At 61.4% G+C, this 14,422-nt stretch overlaps 1 protein-coding gene across 14 annotated transcripts in view; it reads left to right on the forward strand.

Moving 5' to 3' along the window:
• IQCE (IQ motif containing E) overlaps positions 1–10,512 on the forward strand; it is a 46,444-nt gene extending 35,932 nt beyond the window's left edge. For 9 of the 14 annotated variants that reach the window (XM_035722318.1, XM_035722320.1, XM_035722312.1 and 6 more), the window contains 7 exons: positions 375–398; positions 2,539–2,649; positions 3,154–3,269; positions 4,487–4,587; positions 5,501–5,614; positions 5,752–5,825; positions 8,473–10,512. In XM_035722318.1, the coding sequence (XP_035578211.1) occupies positions 375–398; positions 2,539–2,649; positions 3,154–3,269; positions 4,487–4,587; positions 5,501–5,614; positions 5,752–5,825; positions 8,473–9,078 (1,146 nt within the window). In that variant the 3' untranslated portion in view covers positions 9,079–10,512. The remainder of the gene's footprint in view (positions 1–374; positions 399–2,538; positions 2,650–3,153; positions 3,270–4,486; positions 4,588–5,500; positions 5,615–5,751; positions 5,826–8,472) is intronic. The other 5 variants (XM_035722316.1, XM_035722324.1, XM_035722313.1 and 2 more) reach the window with 5 other exon arrangements.
• Positions 10,513–14,422: the final 3,910 nt, after the last annotated feature.

Raw genomic sequence — 14,422 nt, forward strand, 5'->3', positions numbered from 1 at the left:
TGGGGGCGGGGCTTCCTCACCCAGGGCTGAAGTCAAGCGCACACGGCGGTGCTCGTGAGTCTGCCTCACAGACAGCTGCCACGGGCTGATCGGGAGACGCAGGTGCCACTGACACAGCTCGTCTTTAACTGTGACTCACCCGGAGACAGCTGGCCGTCTGGTTATGGCTGCTGGGTCCCCCAGCACTGTCTGCCCCGCAGCGGAGGACAGGGACCTATGGAGCCTCCTGGGGCTCCCGAGGAGGGGGCGGTGCCCTGGTACCCTGGCTCTGCTTTCCATCCATGGTGATGTGGCAGGGGCAGGATCAGGACATGAACGCTGTGTTGCCAAAAATTCATCCTCATGTTAATTCATAATCTGTCTCTTTATTTCAGAAAAAAAAGGCTGTTCTGACTGAGGTAAGCGAGGTTTATTTCACCTGTTTCAAATACATATTGCACTAGAGCGAAGTCACGGTGGGATGTCTCGGGCACTTGTTTTCATGAAATCGACCAGACGGGGGTGATATTTGGATATCTTCAGAAGAATATTTGGATAACTTCACATGTTCAGATTCATTCAATTACACAATCGTTTTTTCAACAGTTTTCTCAGTCATCAGTTCGGGTCGGGTAACCCAGCAGGCCCTCGGGACTCAGAAAGGTGTTGAGACAGGTCACTGCAGGTCAGGGTGGCAGGCGTGCATTAGGGCTCTTGGGAAGGCCTGGCCCAGGGACTGGGGAACGTGAGGGGAAGGGCTGCGGGCAGAAGACTGGCGTGCACAGGAGCACGGCTTACCCGGGAGGAGAGCAGGTCTGTGTGAGCCGCAGGACGCGTCGTGACGGGCGCTGGGAACCAACGGAGTCTCTAGGCACCCCGACGGCTGTGCACACCCATACGGCCCCTTGCTGCTGTCACCCTCCCTCAGCCTGTTCCCCAGGCAGCCTCCAGGGCAGCATGTTTTAAATGTTAAGTAACACCCAGCACTGCACATGACTCGCTCCCAAACTCGGAACATGATCCAAAGCTGTTGTCTAAAGACCTTCCAGGCCACACTCCCTGGCTACCCCACCCCGCAGCCCTGCTCATTCTCCTCTAGCAGTCTGGAGGCTTTTTCAGCACTGCTTGGAAATACCAAGCTTCCTCCTGCCACAGGGCCCTTGCACTCGCTGCTCCCTCTGCCTGGAAGGCTCTTCCTCCGGACACCTGCATGTCCTGCCCCCTTGCTTCACGCAGGAAACATTACCTCCTCAGAGACACTCTCTCTGAATACCCCGTGCCAGCCATCACTCCAGCCCCAGGTCCTGCTTTATCTCTCTTTGTAGCTTACATCCCTACTTGACATTTTGATATTTCGCTTGTTTTAAATTGCTTGTTTCCTATTGCAATTTATTTAACGTTCCACGGAGGCAGGAACCACCTCTGTTCTTACACCACTATATCCACAGTTCCTAGGATGGTGCCTGCCACGTGGTCAGCATTCAGCAAATATCTGTGGAAGGAGTGGGTGAACGGGTGAATTTGGGACTCCTCGAAAGCCCGTCTAGCATGTTCCCCAGCCGGCCAGCCGGCATGCACTGTCGTGTTCTGCTGCTGGTCTCCCGGGTCCCCCCTGGGCCTGCGTGTCCTCACCTCCCCAGGCAAGGTGATGACAAGAGCCCCCAGGCTGCAGCTGGGCTGGGTTTCTGCCGGGCTCTGGTGGCTATGATGTCAGCAGCTGTCATCCCGGCCCATGTCGCCCGTAACGAGCCCTCGCCTGGGTCGTCTGCGAGCAGCGAGCCCCCCGGGTCGGTCTACACATGCACCTGCTTGTTCGAATTTGCCTGAACGAGGGTTCTCTTGCCGTGCTTTGTTGGGCCTCTTTCTGAACCCCGAGTTCAGGACATCTCCTTCACCTTGCCTCCAGTAACAGCAAAGCAAAGGTGTTTCTCTTAGTGACCTGATTCTGGAGGCGTCTAGACCTCTGGACACATGACGTGTCAGGCCCCAGTGTGCTCGTGTGGCGCTCCCTAAGATGCTCAGAACTAAGAGCTCCCTAAGAGCTCAACCCCTTTGTCACTCTGTGACGTTTCCAGCCGGGCTGCCCCTGAAATCCAGAACACTGATCTCAGAACTTAACAAAGCATCTGTGTGTGTGAAGAAATCACTTAAGATTAAGGTCAGAGGATAGATCATTTCTTGGCGACAGTTTGAGACCATGTCTGCCCTGCTTGGTTTTGGAAGATGTGTATGGAAAGCACGAGGCATGGGACGGACTGCCCAATGTGGAAACATAATTGCGTGTGTAAATTATGGACAAATACTAGCCGCTAAACATCATAGCGTTTAAGAGAGGATTCGGTTTGCCGTGGGAGGGGACGCCTGTGCCTCCGTCTGTGTGGACGGTGGGCGTGCCTCCTGCGGGAGGCGCTGGGCGGGTGGCAGAGGCCATGGCTCTGCACCAGCGAGAGACGTCGTTTTCTCTGCTGGTGGAGCTCTGCCCTCCGGAGCCCCCTCCCCCGCACCTGCCGCCTTCCAGGGGAATTCACCTCCCTGTCCCTCTCTCCTCGTGCCTGCCAGGCGGCTACGGTACTCCAGGCAGCTTTCAGGGGGCACCTAACACGGGTGAAGCTACTGCCGAGCCAGGCGTGTGCCTCAGAAGCCCCCGGCTCGCCCAGCCCGCCCGGCCAGGTAACCCTGGGCGCCAGACGCGGCGGGGGCGCTAACTGCCCTCTCTACGTGTCCCGTCTCGTGCCTCCTAACTGGGGCAGCGCGGCATCTCGGTGCCCGTGTCCTGCCTGGCACTTTACTGTCCGGGAGGGGGCGGGGGGGGCCGGCGGGGCCGTGGTGCAGGCGCCAGATGGGTTTAACTTCAGGGGCCATGTTGCTTTGAGGTGCTCACGTATTAGGCAGCGTGCCCGCCCCACAATTAAGACAGAGGCTCAAAAACCCAGTAAAGATTAGCGTTTTCTATACCCATCCCTCCTCTGCGAAAATGACAAGACGTTCATTTTAAGAATCTCTAGAGTCTGAGCGTCAGGAGGCTGCTGAGCACATAGTCAGTGACCAGGTGAGCCACCCGGAACAGGGCCACGCTCCCCGGGCTCTCTGGGGGCCAGGCGGGGGCTCTGCCACACCCGGGAAGTGGGCAGAGGCTCCCAAATGGCTCTCTTCCCCACTGTCGTGTCCCTGCAGGACCCGCCACCACGCCTTCCGAGCCCTGCCGTCCAGGCTGAGGACGACCCAGGGCAGGAGGCCATCACCACCGTGCAGTCTGTCCTCCGGGCGCACCTGGCACGGGTCAGGCACAGGTAAATCCAGCTGGCAGGCTCCCCTGTTCTGTGTCGCTGGGAGACTCCAACCACAGACATGGTGCAGGAAGCTGCCGGACGGCAAGGCCAGCCCATAGTGCGCAGGCGCAGGCCGTGGGAGCCAGGACCTTGGCGAGTCGCCCGAGCACAAACACCCGTGCAGAGTTCCTCCCACGCGTGCAGGTGGGGTAGCCTGCCAGTGCTGGCCCTCAGTAGGGGCCTTCCTGCCTGGAACGGCTCGCTCGTGCTGGGGGAAAACCCGCAGAAGGGCTTAAGCACCACATGGTTCTGGTCCCCACCAGTCTGTAGGCTGGCTCCCCTGTCCTAATGCATCGCCCTTTAAAAAAAATGTGATGCAACCCCAGTGTTCGGGGGGACGTGGGCGTTGTCAGGTGCTTGGCACAGCAGCTCACACTCATTCTCCCCTGCTGGGGCTGCGGCCGCAGAAACTCAGACCCCATCCAGGTTGACTCGGGCAGAGTGGGATCTGCAGCCTGCAGCAAGGCGAAGGGAGTGTCTGTCGGGGTGCGAGGGCAGGAAGCTCAGGCTTCCCCTCTTTTTCCCAGTCCACCCGTCACTTTTCAGTCTCTGCTCCCTCTCTGCCAGAGGAGAGGGTGGATGCGGAGAGGACGTGCAGGTGTGTGGGAGGACATGCAGGTGTGCAGGGAGGACGTGCAGGTATGCAGAGCCCACAGGAGCCAGAATCTTCCGGTCCTGGTTCTGGACGGGCTGGGACGGCCGGGGTGCAACGCAGGTCAGGGTCCTTCCCGGTGCCGCCAGCCACGGCCAGTGGCCATGTCCACGGGGATGGCAGCAGGTACAAGAGACTGGGGGAGAGGGCGCCTGGGTGGCTCAGTTGTTAAGCGTCTGCCTTCGGCTCAGGTCAGGATCCCAGGGTCCTGGGATTGAGCCCCGCATCGGGCTCCCTGCTCAGCGGGGAGTCTACTTCTCCCTCTCCCACTCCCCCTGCTTGTGTTCCCTCTCTCACTGTGTCTCTCTGTCAAATAAATAAATAAAACCTTTAAAAAAGAGAGAGGGAGAGAGAGAGAGAGACTGGGGGAGAGGAAGGTGTCTGAGGTCTGACCTCGGCGTGTGCCCCTTGCAGCCCACCTGTGCCGGCTCTGCTGGCCTCCAGCACATCTGTGAGCCCCGCTGGGGCCTCGGGCGATGGGGGCGTCCTGTAAAGTCCAAGCAGCCGGTCTCTCTCTCTTTTCCAGTGCCTCTGGTCAGAGAACCACCACTGCAGCTTCTAGGAGGAGGAGACCCACTCTGGCCACCCCCTGCCAGTCACCTGCTGTGCCCTGCCCTGCTTCTCCTGGTACTTTCATTTCATTTTGAATTTCCATGCAAGGGGCAGCTGGGGCCCTCTGAGCTCCGAGCAAAGAGCGGCCGCTGCCCCGGAAGCTCGGGGTGTGCGGGCACGTGTGGGGGCCCGTCCCAGTGCGACCCCCTGCATGCCTCCACCGAGCCTCCCACGCACGGCTTCGTCCCACATCCCCGGGCCACGGAGAAGCTCCAGTGCCGGTCACAGCAGCGTCCAGGCACCTGCAGGCCACTCGGTTGGCGCCTCGTGGCTTGTGTGTCTCTGGTTTTTATTCTTGGCTCTGCTGGAGCTGCGTGGTTTCCCCCCCTTGGGCCAGTGCTTTTCCTGTTTGTTGGTTTTAAGTAAAGTTTTGCTTGTATTTGCTTTTCTACCTTATTATGGTCCAAAAACAGTGCAGAGATCTCGGGACCCGGCAGGGGTGCTGCACCTCAGCTGTGAGGCCCGGTCCCTGCTCTGCCTGCCAGCAGACATGGGGTCCTCGCAAGTGAGGTGGAGCCCCCCGTGAGTCCGACGGCCCCTCACACAGGTTGGGAACCTCCCTGTGTGGTGCTCGCTCACACTATCAGTAACACTGCTGGAGAGGAGCAGGGAGGTGGTGTTGTGAGCTTTGACGCTGTCGTTGGACCCAGAAACACATCTTGAGGTCTCATCTGTGAGGGTGGCACGTGGTCACCATGCAGCACTCGTGGGAAGGACTTTTCCATCCCGAGCTCTTTGGTCGCACAGATGGAGAAGGGCAGGTGCCGGTGGGGAGCAGTGCCTCATTTCAGGACAAACTACAAAAGGAAGCAGTTTTCTGAGCCAAAGCCCTTTGGGGTAGAGACCCAGGTGGAGGTGATGGAGCCCTGTCCATGTCTGCTGCTGGCTCTGTGCACGGTGGGCGCCTGGAGTGTATGTGTTGTTTCAGGTCAGGAGGGCAGCGACACGAGCAGCGGGGAGACTGTGGACGGGCTGGCGGCCAAGGACAAGGCGCCGGGGCTGTGGGGACCGGGGAAGCCAGCAGCCCTGCAGCCCGGCTCTGGTGAGTGAGGGAGGCCGTGGCTGGGCATGGGGGGCCTGGCCACCCCGTCCCTTCTGGGGCCGGGTCCTGGAGGATCTCCTGCACCAGCTGAGGGTTCGACGCCATGTCTGACCTGGAGATCACCACTCACTTTCCAGCCTCACGGAGCTTGCAAACTGTGAACTTTGGTATTTGTTCCATAAACTCCATGTACAGAGTTCAAGGAGCAAACGTGAGCAACACCGGGGCGGGGGGGTGGGGTGGGGAGGGAGGACGTGCAGGTGTGCGAGGAGGAAGTGCAGGTGTGCGAGGAGGACGCGCAGGTGTGGGGGAGGACGTGCAGGTGTGCAGGGAGGACGTGCAGGTGTGCAGGGAGGATGTGCAGGTGTGCGAGGAGGACGTGCAAGTGTGCAGGGAGGATGTGCAGGTGTGCGGGGAGGACGTGCAGGTGTGCGGGAGGACGTGCAGGTGTGGGGGAGGACGTGCAGGTGTGGGGGAGGACATGCAGGTGTGCGGGAGGACGTGCAGATGTGGGGGAGGACGTGCAGGTGTGTGGGAGGACGTGCAGATGGGGAGGACGTGCAGGTGTGCGAGGAGGACGTGCAGGTGTGCGGGAGGACGTGCAGGTGTGGGGGAGGACGTGCAGGTGTGGGGGAGGACGTGCAGGTGTGCGGGAGGACGTGCAGATGTGGGGGAGGACGTGCAGGTGTGCGGGAGGACGTGCAGATGGGGAGGACGTGCAGGTGTGCGAGGAGGACGTGCAGGTGTGGGGGAGGACGTGCAGGTGTGGGGGAGGACGTGCAGGTGTGGGGAGGACGTGCAGGTGTGGGGGAGGACGTGCAGGTGTGCGGAGAGGACGTGCAGGTGTGCGGGAGGACGTGCAGGTGTGCGGAGAGGACGTGCAGGTGTGGGGGAGGACGTGCAGGTGTGCGAGGAGGACGTGCAGGTGTGCGGAGAGGACGTGCAGGTGTGCGGGAGGATGTGCAGGTGTGGGGGAGGACGTGCAGTGTGCGGGAGGACGTGCAGGTGTGGGGGAGGACGTGCAGGTGTGCGAGGAGGACGTGCAGGTGTGCAGGAGGACGTGCAGGTGTGCGAGGAGGACGTGCAGGTGTGCAGAGAGGACGTGCAGGTGTGGGGGAGGACGTGCAGGTGTGCGGGAGGACGTGCAGGTGTGGGGGAGGACGTGCAGGTGTGCGAGGAGGACGTGCAGGTGTGCAGGGAGGACGTGCAGGTGTGGGGAGGACGTGCAGGTGTGCAGGGAGGACGTGCAGGTGTGGGGGAAGACGTGCAGGTGTGGGGAGGACGTGCAGGTGTGGGGGAGGACGTGCAGGTGTGGGGAGGACGTGCAGGTGTGGGGGAGGACGTGCAGGTGTGGGGGAGGACACGCAGGTGTGCGGGAGGACGTGCAGGTGTGCAGGGAGGACGTGCAGGTGTGGGGGAGGACGTGCAGGTGTGCGAGGAGGACGTGCAGGTGTGCAGGGAGGATGTGCAGGTGTGGGGAGGACGTGCAGGTGTGCAGGGAGGACGTGCAGGTGTGGGGGAGGACGTGCAGGTGTGGGGAGGACGTGCAGGTATGCAGGGAGGACGTGCAGGTGTGGGGAGGACGTGCAGGTGTGCAGGGAGGACGTGCAGGTGTGGGGGAAGACGTGCAGGTGTGGGGAGGACGCGCAGGTGTGGGGGAGGACGCGCAGGTGTGGGGGAGGACGTGCAGGTGTGCGAGGAGGACGCGCAGGTGTGGGGGAGGACGCGCAGGTGTGGGGGAGGACGTGCAGGTGTGGGGGAGGACGTGCAGGTGTGGGGGAGGACGTGCAGGTGTGGGGAGGACGTGCAGGTGTGGGGGAGGACGTGCAGGTGTGCGAGGAGGACGTGCAGGTGTGGGGGAGGACGTGCAGGTGTGGGGGAGGACGTGCAGGTGTGGGGGAGGACGTGCAGGTGTGGGGGAGGACGCGCAGGTGTGCGGGAGGACGTGCAGGTGTGCAGAGCCCACCGAGCCTGAGGGGCCGTCATCTAGAACCTCGGGGCTCCCCAGAGCTCACATCCTCCAGAAACCAGCTTCGTGCTGATTTCGCCCGCCCCCACCTTTGGTGACTGTTGTCCACGTAGGCCGCCCCCTCCTCCTGCTGAGCGTGTGTTGTGTTCGAGGGGCAGCCGCGCCCCCTGCCAAGAGGCAAGGCCGCAGGGCCGCGTGCACACACACCGCTCTCAGTTGCCCACAGGCGGCCTGTGGGAAAAGTGGGAATCCAGCCCTTTTGTGGTCCGACTGTGACAGTGTTTGTAAAGAAAAAAACAATATAAGCTTGGAAACGGGTGTTTTAGTGTCCTGAGGCTCTGCTTTAATAGTTTCCTTGGAAGTCCCAGAGGACAGCTGACCAGTCCTTGGCCTGAGGGCTGCTGTACGGTTTTCCGCCTCCTTACCTCAGTGAGCGGCTGGCCGCCCTGTGACTGCCGTGTCCCCAAGCGGTCACAGTGCGGCCCTTCCTGGGGCTAGGCGGCCCCCTGCCTTCCGCACTTGCCAAGGTGGCACTCAGGGCGCAGGCGGTCAGCAGGTGGCGCCCCGTCCAGCGTGGACTGAGGATTTGGGAAGTTGGCTGAGCTTGAGGAAAGCAGGGGAGGGTCTGTTGGAAAGCTCACAGCGCTCAGGGGGCACGGCCTGGTCCCCTCCGCGGGGGCCTGAGTCTCAGGAAGGTGGCTCTTACCCGTGCGGGCAGCCCTGAGAGACCCAGTCCGCACTCGAGCTTGCAGGTGTTGGCCTTTGGAAATGGCCATGCTCAGAGCGGAGCTGGGAGGCTGAGGTGGCTTTGTGGCCACTGTGACAGGGATTCTGAAGGTCTGCCCCGTCCTGAGCCACTGGGGTGACGACCCCCTCTGCTTCCTTGCAGGGCTGGCTTCTCCCTCAGGACCGCACCCTCAGCCACAGCCCGCGGAGCCTCCGCCTACGGATGACGGCAGCTCGGACGACTCGGATGAGATTGTCGTTGCTCTGGCACTGCCCTCGAGGAAGGCGTCCCCGCCGTAGGCCCTGGGCCCTCCCGCAGTGCCGGCTCTGCCGCGGAGCTCAGGCACGCTCTAGAGGACATAGTGACCAGAATCAGAAAGTAGTTTATCTCGTTAGGAAAGAACTACCTACTCCACAGCTCAGCGCTCTTGTTGGCTTTTCTCTTTGGTTTGGTTTTGCCGCTTGTCTGGCTGTTCGTGTAGGAATCCTGAAGCCGTTGCTTCATCTCTGCACTGGTTTTCAGGGTCAGCTGGACAGACGCATGTGCCCGGGATGGGGGCAGCCGCGAGCCCTGCAAACACACGCTCCAGGTAGCAGCTTCCTGGCCACCGTTGGCCTCGAGCCGGGAAGAGCTGCTCTGTCTGGAGCCACCCAACAGCATCTCGTTCTCCCCACCAACATCTCCGGCACCGTGTGCTCCGACCTCCACCCAGTAAGTAGGTCAAGCTGGACACGCTGGGGCCGTGCCTTCCGGAAGAGAGGGACGTGACAGGCTTGCGTGGGGCAGGCTCTCCCCACCCCCATGACGGGACACGAAGATGTCAGGGCCCCAAGGTGGGCTCGGGCTCCTTGGGCTGCTCCTTCCTGCACTTCTCCGCACAGACCTTCACCTGTCACCGTCCCCACCTCCCCGGGGCACTGTCCTCAAGAGCTGCCGTGCCCAGGAAGCAGTCTCGTGGGATTTTGTCACTGGGCAGATTAAGCCTTAAAAAAATACCAAACTCTAATTAAGAAGCAGCATCAGGTTTGCTTTTGAGACCGGCAGGGGGGCAGGCTGTCCCCAGGCCCCGAGGAAGGGGCAGCGGGCAGCCCACAGGCCCTTGCTGCATTCCCGCCCCGGCTCCGCGGCCCGGCCTCCGCCGCACAGAGCTCCACTCCAGAGCTGAGTCTCAGCCTTTGTTTGCGAGATTAGCCCTTGCTGATGGTAACATGGAAAGCCTCCGGCTTGGGTGGCATTTCCAGGGCCTCTAGAGCCCATGTCCCCCGGGTCGTGTGTCTGACGTTAGAAAGCTTGCTCTTGCTGGGACTGAGCGTGCCCACTGGAGCCCTTCCGAGGTCGCAGCTTGGGAAGCACGACGTCCTTCTTGGGGAAGCTCGGGCTGTCCTCTCGGTGGTCAGGCAGCTTCTGGTTCCAGCACCAGCTAGGTGTGTGGCAGGGGGCACTCTGCATCGCCGCTCCCCCCCCCGACACCCCGGGTGGGTGAGGGTCTCTCCAGCCCAGCCTGGCCCCCTGGAGTCACCGGGGCCCGCCCAGCTAGGTTCTGTTCACACAGCGGGTCAAGAAAACTTCAGCCAGGACGCTTGCTCGTTTAGCTTTTCTTCTTCCTTTGGTCTGTGGGCTGCTCCGTCAATTCTCTTTTCTTTTTCTCCCACTGGACTGATTGGTAACTTGATTGAATTCGTTGCTGGCCCTGGCTTGTGTCGTCTGTGGGGCCTGCTCCCCAGTGACCGGACCACCCTTCGCTTGGGTGCTGGGCTCGGAGCTCAGGGTCTGTAGGGGCCGGGTGAGCACCAGGGGCTGATGAAGGCGGATCCGCAGCCTGTGCGCTCCCACAACGCATCTCCTCCTGCCCCTCACTCAAACTACGGGCATTCTTGCCCACTCTTCGCTCTGAGGAGCGGGTGGCCTTGGGGGCTCAGGTCGTAGGGACATCCCTGCCTCAGGCCTGGAGAACAAGGCCCGCTTGGGCGAAGGGCAGGGGGAGCCCCACGCGGCATCCGGGCTGGCGTGTGCACCGTGACCAGAGTGGCCTGGCATCAGGCAGGGCTGAGAAGGCAAAGTCAGTCCGTGCACTTGGGGTTTTCCAAGGAAACGCCCCGAGAATTGTAAATATGTACACTTGGCTGTGCACCTTTGGTGCTATGTTGTTGATCTATTAAAAGCAAGCAGTCTCAAAGCTGCTTGGTCACCGAGGCACCTCCAGGCCGTGACTCGAGCCGATGTCCATCGTGCACACCCTCCGAGGGGCGGCCTGTCCTGCGGCTCTGGGACCCTGCAGTTCCCCGTGGAGAACCCCAGGCACCGGCGTGCTTGCGGGGCCCGGGCGTAGGGCTGGGGCTCCACGGCGGCAGAACAGGCCAGGGCAGGGCCGGAGAGGGGCCCCGAGGACCCCTGCCTGCTGTGCCTGCTCACCCCGGGGCCAGTCCCCGCTGAAGCCCGGGAAGACGGAGGGCAAGGGGATCCAGAAGGAAGGCACTGAGCACCCCAGAGGCACAGGTCACTGCCCTTCTGGGGGGAGGTCCAGGGGCCCGCGTGGCTCACTCTGCCCCGGCTGTCACGGCACCTGCGCGTTAGCTGGGACCCATGGTGCAGAACCGATTGCGGTCAGGCTGCGTAGGTAGCTGGGCTCTGAGAAGCTGCCGCCTCTCCGTCCCAAGTACCCTCCAAGTGCCCTGACTCAGCTGACCTGGCGCGGCCATGGTCGGTCTCTGTGGGGCAGAGCACGTGCCAGCACCCTGGCCACAGGGAGGGGTGGCTCCAGGCCGCGGCCACCCACCCTCCCGGAGCAGGGCTGTCCAGGGGCCCCAGAGGCACTCCCCGGGATGCATGCACTGACCTGGCCTGGCCATCAAGATGCTGTTCCTGTCGCCCAGGTCATGGGGGAGACCCTGGCCCAGCAGCCAGGGACGGACATTTCTGAAGGTGCCAGGCGATTGAGAGTCCAGGCCATGCCGTGGCCTCTGCAGCCCTCGGTTCATACCCACCCAGCAGGCGTGGGCTGAGGAGAAAGGGCAGGGGGAAGCAGGTGCCAGTGGGAAGACCACGGGGCGGGACCAGCTCGCCAAACCATGGGCAGACGTGAGGCGCGTGCCGTGGGGCAAGCCAGGTGGCAGGAGGTTCTCAGGGTGCGCTGCTGCCACTCTCTCTGCAGAGAGCGACCCAGGAGAGGGATGCGGGCTGGGAGGCGCCCCCCCCCCCCCCAGCAAGGAGGGGAAGAGCCCCGCAGGCCTCCAGGGCTGGGGAGGTCGTTACAGGGCAGCTCCATGGGGCTTCTGGGGTTTTGTTTGCTCGTTCCTCTGCGAGCGAAGGAGGGACTCTGTGAAATGGACGCCCGGCCCTGACTATGTGTGCTGGCCGTGCTGGCCCAGAGCGTCCGTTTTGTCTTCCTCACGAATGCTCTCGGCCCTTCCAACCAAAAACCTCCGTCCCCGCAAGAAGACCAGCTGCATGAGGCCAACCTAGCTCGTCTACCAGGGTGAACACAGCAGGGCTTTCTGTGACTCCAAGAAATAAATACCCTCTGCAGAAAGCCCACTACCCTTCAGGATCTAAACACAATTTAAATTCCGTAGAACCCGCCTGAGCTCATTCCAAGCTCCTGCTGTGGTTTTGGAGCAGGGTTTGCTGTCACGGGGCTCAGGGATGTCTCTGAGGACTGGGGGTCCGGCGGGCTACCCCTCCGGGCCCCCACCTCACTGAGTTCCCAGCAGCTCACTAGCATGGATCCCGGCCGGGTCAGTGTCCTTAAAAACCATGTGGGAACCAGGCACCATCGGGTGGCTCAGGAGAGGAAGGGCTGGATCCCGGGGTCTTCTGCATTTTTATTTAGAATTATTCCAAGCTTATGCATCATGCATACATGACTCTTGGGACGGGATACAGTTTCAGATTGTGCTACTCATGACTGGCCTTTGTCAATCACGGTGGTTTTACGGGTACTTGTCTGGTTAACCCATAAGTCCTACCACTTCTAATGGCCCCCAGGGGAGTGACACTGTCGCCCACACTGTGCAAACCCGTCGGCCAGTGTGGTTTAGAAATGTGCCTTTCCTGGGCCTCCGGCCCTTTGCTTGGGTGGCAGCACCAGCTCAGGCATCGAGGGCCCGCTGGAAGAAGGGTTCTGCCTCCAGCCCGCCGCTGCCCCCTCTCACGCCTCGCCCCGTCCCTCTTCCCTGCCGGCCCACTGCATCTCCCCGAATTCCACTCAACTTTTGCTTGAGGAGCAGGAAGGAATCATCGACAGGAATGCAACATCCAGTGCCTGAAGAGAGCTGATCTCTGGGGAGGTCGCTTCCCAGGATTTTGCTGCACACGGCTTTGCTTGCATGCAGCTGCTTGCCGGGCCCTTAGGGCCCCCTGGAATCTGCTGGAAGCCCCTCCAGGGACTTGTTGGCTGCCTCTGGCATTTGCCCGAGTCCACCCCATGCCCCATCACCGTGGGTCTTGTGGGCAAATGGCTCGTTTGGAAGGCGTCACGCTTTGTCGAGGAGCGGCCTGGGCCTCAAGGAGTCTACATCAGGGAGCAGGGCGTGGCAGTCCCCTTCCCCCGTCACGGGCCCTCCCCTGCACGTTCTCCCCAGAGCCTGGGGTCCACCCGCACAGAGGCCGCCTCCAGGGGTGGGGGTCTCAGCTGGAGCTGGCAAGAGAGTGGAGTGAGGTCCAGCCTCGGGCCCCCGGCCAGCAAGGTGTAGACAAACACGTGGATATGTGGGTCCGCACACAGATACACCTATGCACACACACGCGCACGCCCCCCTCCCCATTCCTGCCACTGGCTTTCGGCTCTTGGGAATTGTCAGTCTGAAAGCAGCGCACAGCCTGGCCCACAAGGAGTCCTTACAGACTCTTACGGCAAGTCACCCCCAGGCCCTTGCCAAGATGACTTTAAATATTGGGTTCTTTAAAAGTCACCAGGGAATATGGGGGAAAATGTCAAAATCCGATCCCTGGTTCCTTTCAGCACTGCTGCTGAGCTGAAGTCATTGAATGAGGAGGAGGAAGAGGTCCACGTTGCCGGCTGGGGTGCGGGCTGCTGGCCTCGGGCCAGCACTGTCCATTAACATGCTGGGAACCCAGCCGGTCCGTTACAGCCCGGAGGGGCGGCCCCATTAGCCAGAGCCTGCCGAAGGAACCTGTGAGAAGTTTCCATGGAGTCCTTTCTGAATAGGGAGAGGGGTGCCCCTGAGCTCTTCGTTAATTAAGCCCCAGAACAGCATAGGATTCAGAGGAGAGGGTCCAGTGTGTGCCAAGGCCCCTGGGGCTTTCATTCAGGCGGCGCAGCCTGGCCGCTTGCTTCCTCATCCCTCCCCTTCCTGAATGGCAAGGAATGAAAGCCAGGGAGGGCGGGGGTGGTTGGGGTCAGGGCCCCAGAGCGGCTGCCCCTGCCGATGGCCGGCCGCCTCATCCCCCACCACCCGCCTAGACCGCCTTCTCCCCAGCTCGGGGTCAGGGCTGTCCCTCTGGGCAGCACCGATGCAGTGGCCCCTACCCTGTGTCTCCTCTCCCTGCTTACTCACTTTCTCCACTGCGCCCCACGCCCCCGCCTGGACCAGCCCCATCCCCCGCCTGTTGGATGCAGGCATCCCCAGGGCTCCATCCCCAATGCCCAGACTCCGCAAATACTGAGATAGACATCTGCACAGATGTGCCTCAGACGCCTCAAGCTCAGCTTGGCCCAGCTTTGGTTGACCTTCGCTCCCTAACCTGCCCCCAGCCCAGTGATGCTGTCTCTGTGACAACATCACAAGCCACTTTGTTTTCTGAACCAGAAGCCTGGCCATAGTCTCCACGTCCCTCCACGCTCCTCACCCGTAGTCGGTCGCCAGGCCCCAGGCTACTGCCCACCAGCCATCCCTACTGAATGTGCCACGCCACCCCCACACTCAGCGAACACCCATGGGCAGACACACACATGCACACTGAAACACACATACAAAGATGCACCACAAACACATACTCTCACACAAACACAGGCAAACACACAAATGCACAAAGACACACCACAAACACATACTCTCACACAAACACGCAGGCAAACACATAAATGCACAAACACATGAATATATAAAAACTCATGAACACATAAAATACCAAAACAAACACATTCACACAT

The sequence above is a fragment of the Zalophus californianus genome, chromosome 10, assembly GCF_009762305.2.
Source record: "Zalophus californianus isolate mZalCal1 chromosome 10, mZalCal1.pri.v2, whole genome shotgun sequence".
NCBI classification, from domain to species: Eukaryota; Metazoa; Chordata; class Mammalia; order Carnivora; family Otariidae; genus Zalophus; species Zalophus californianus.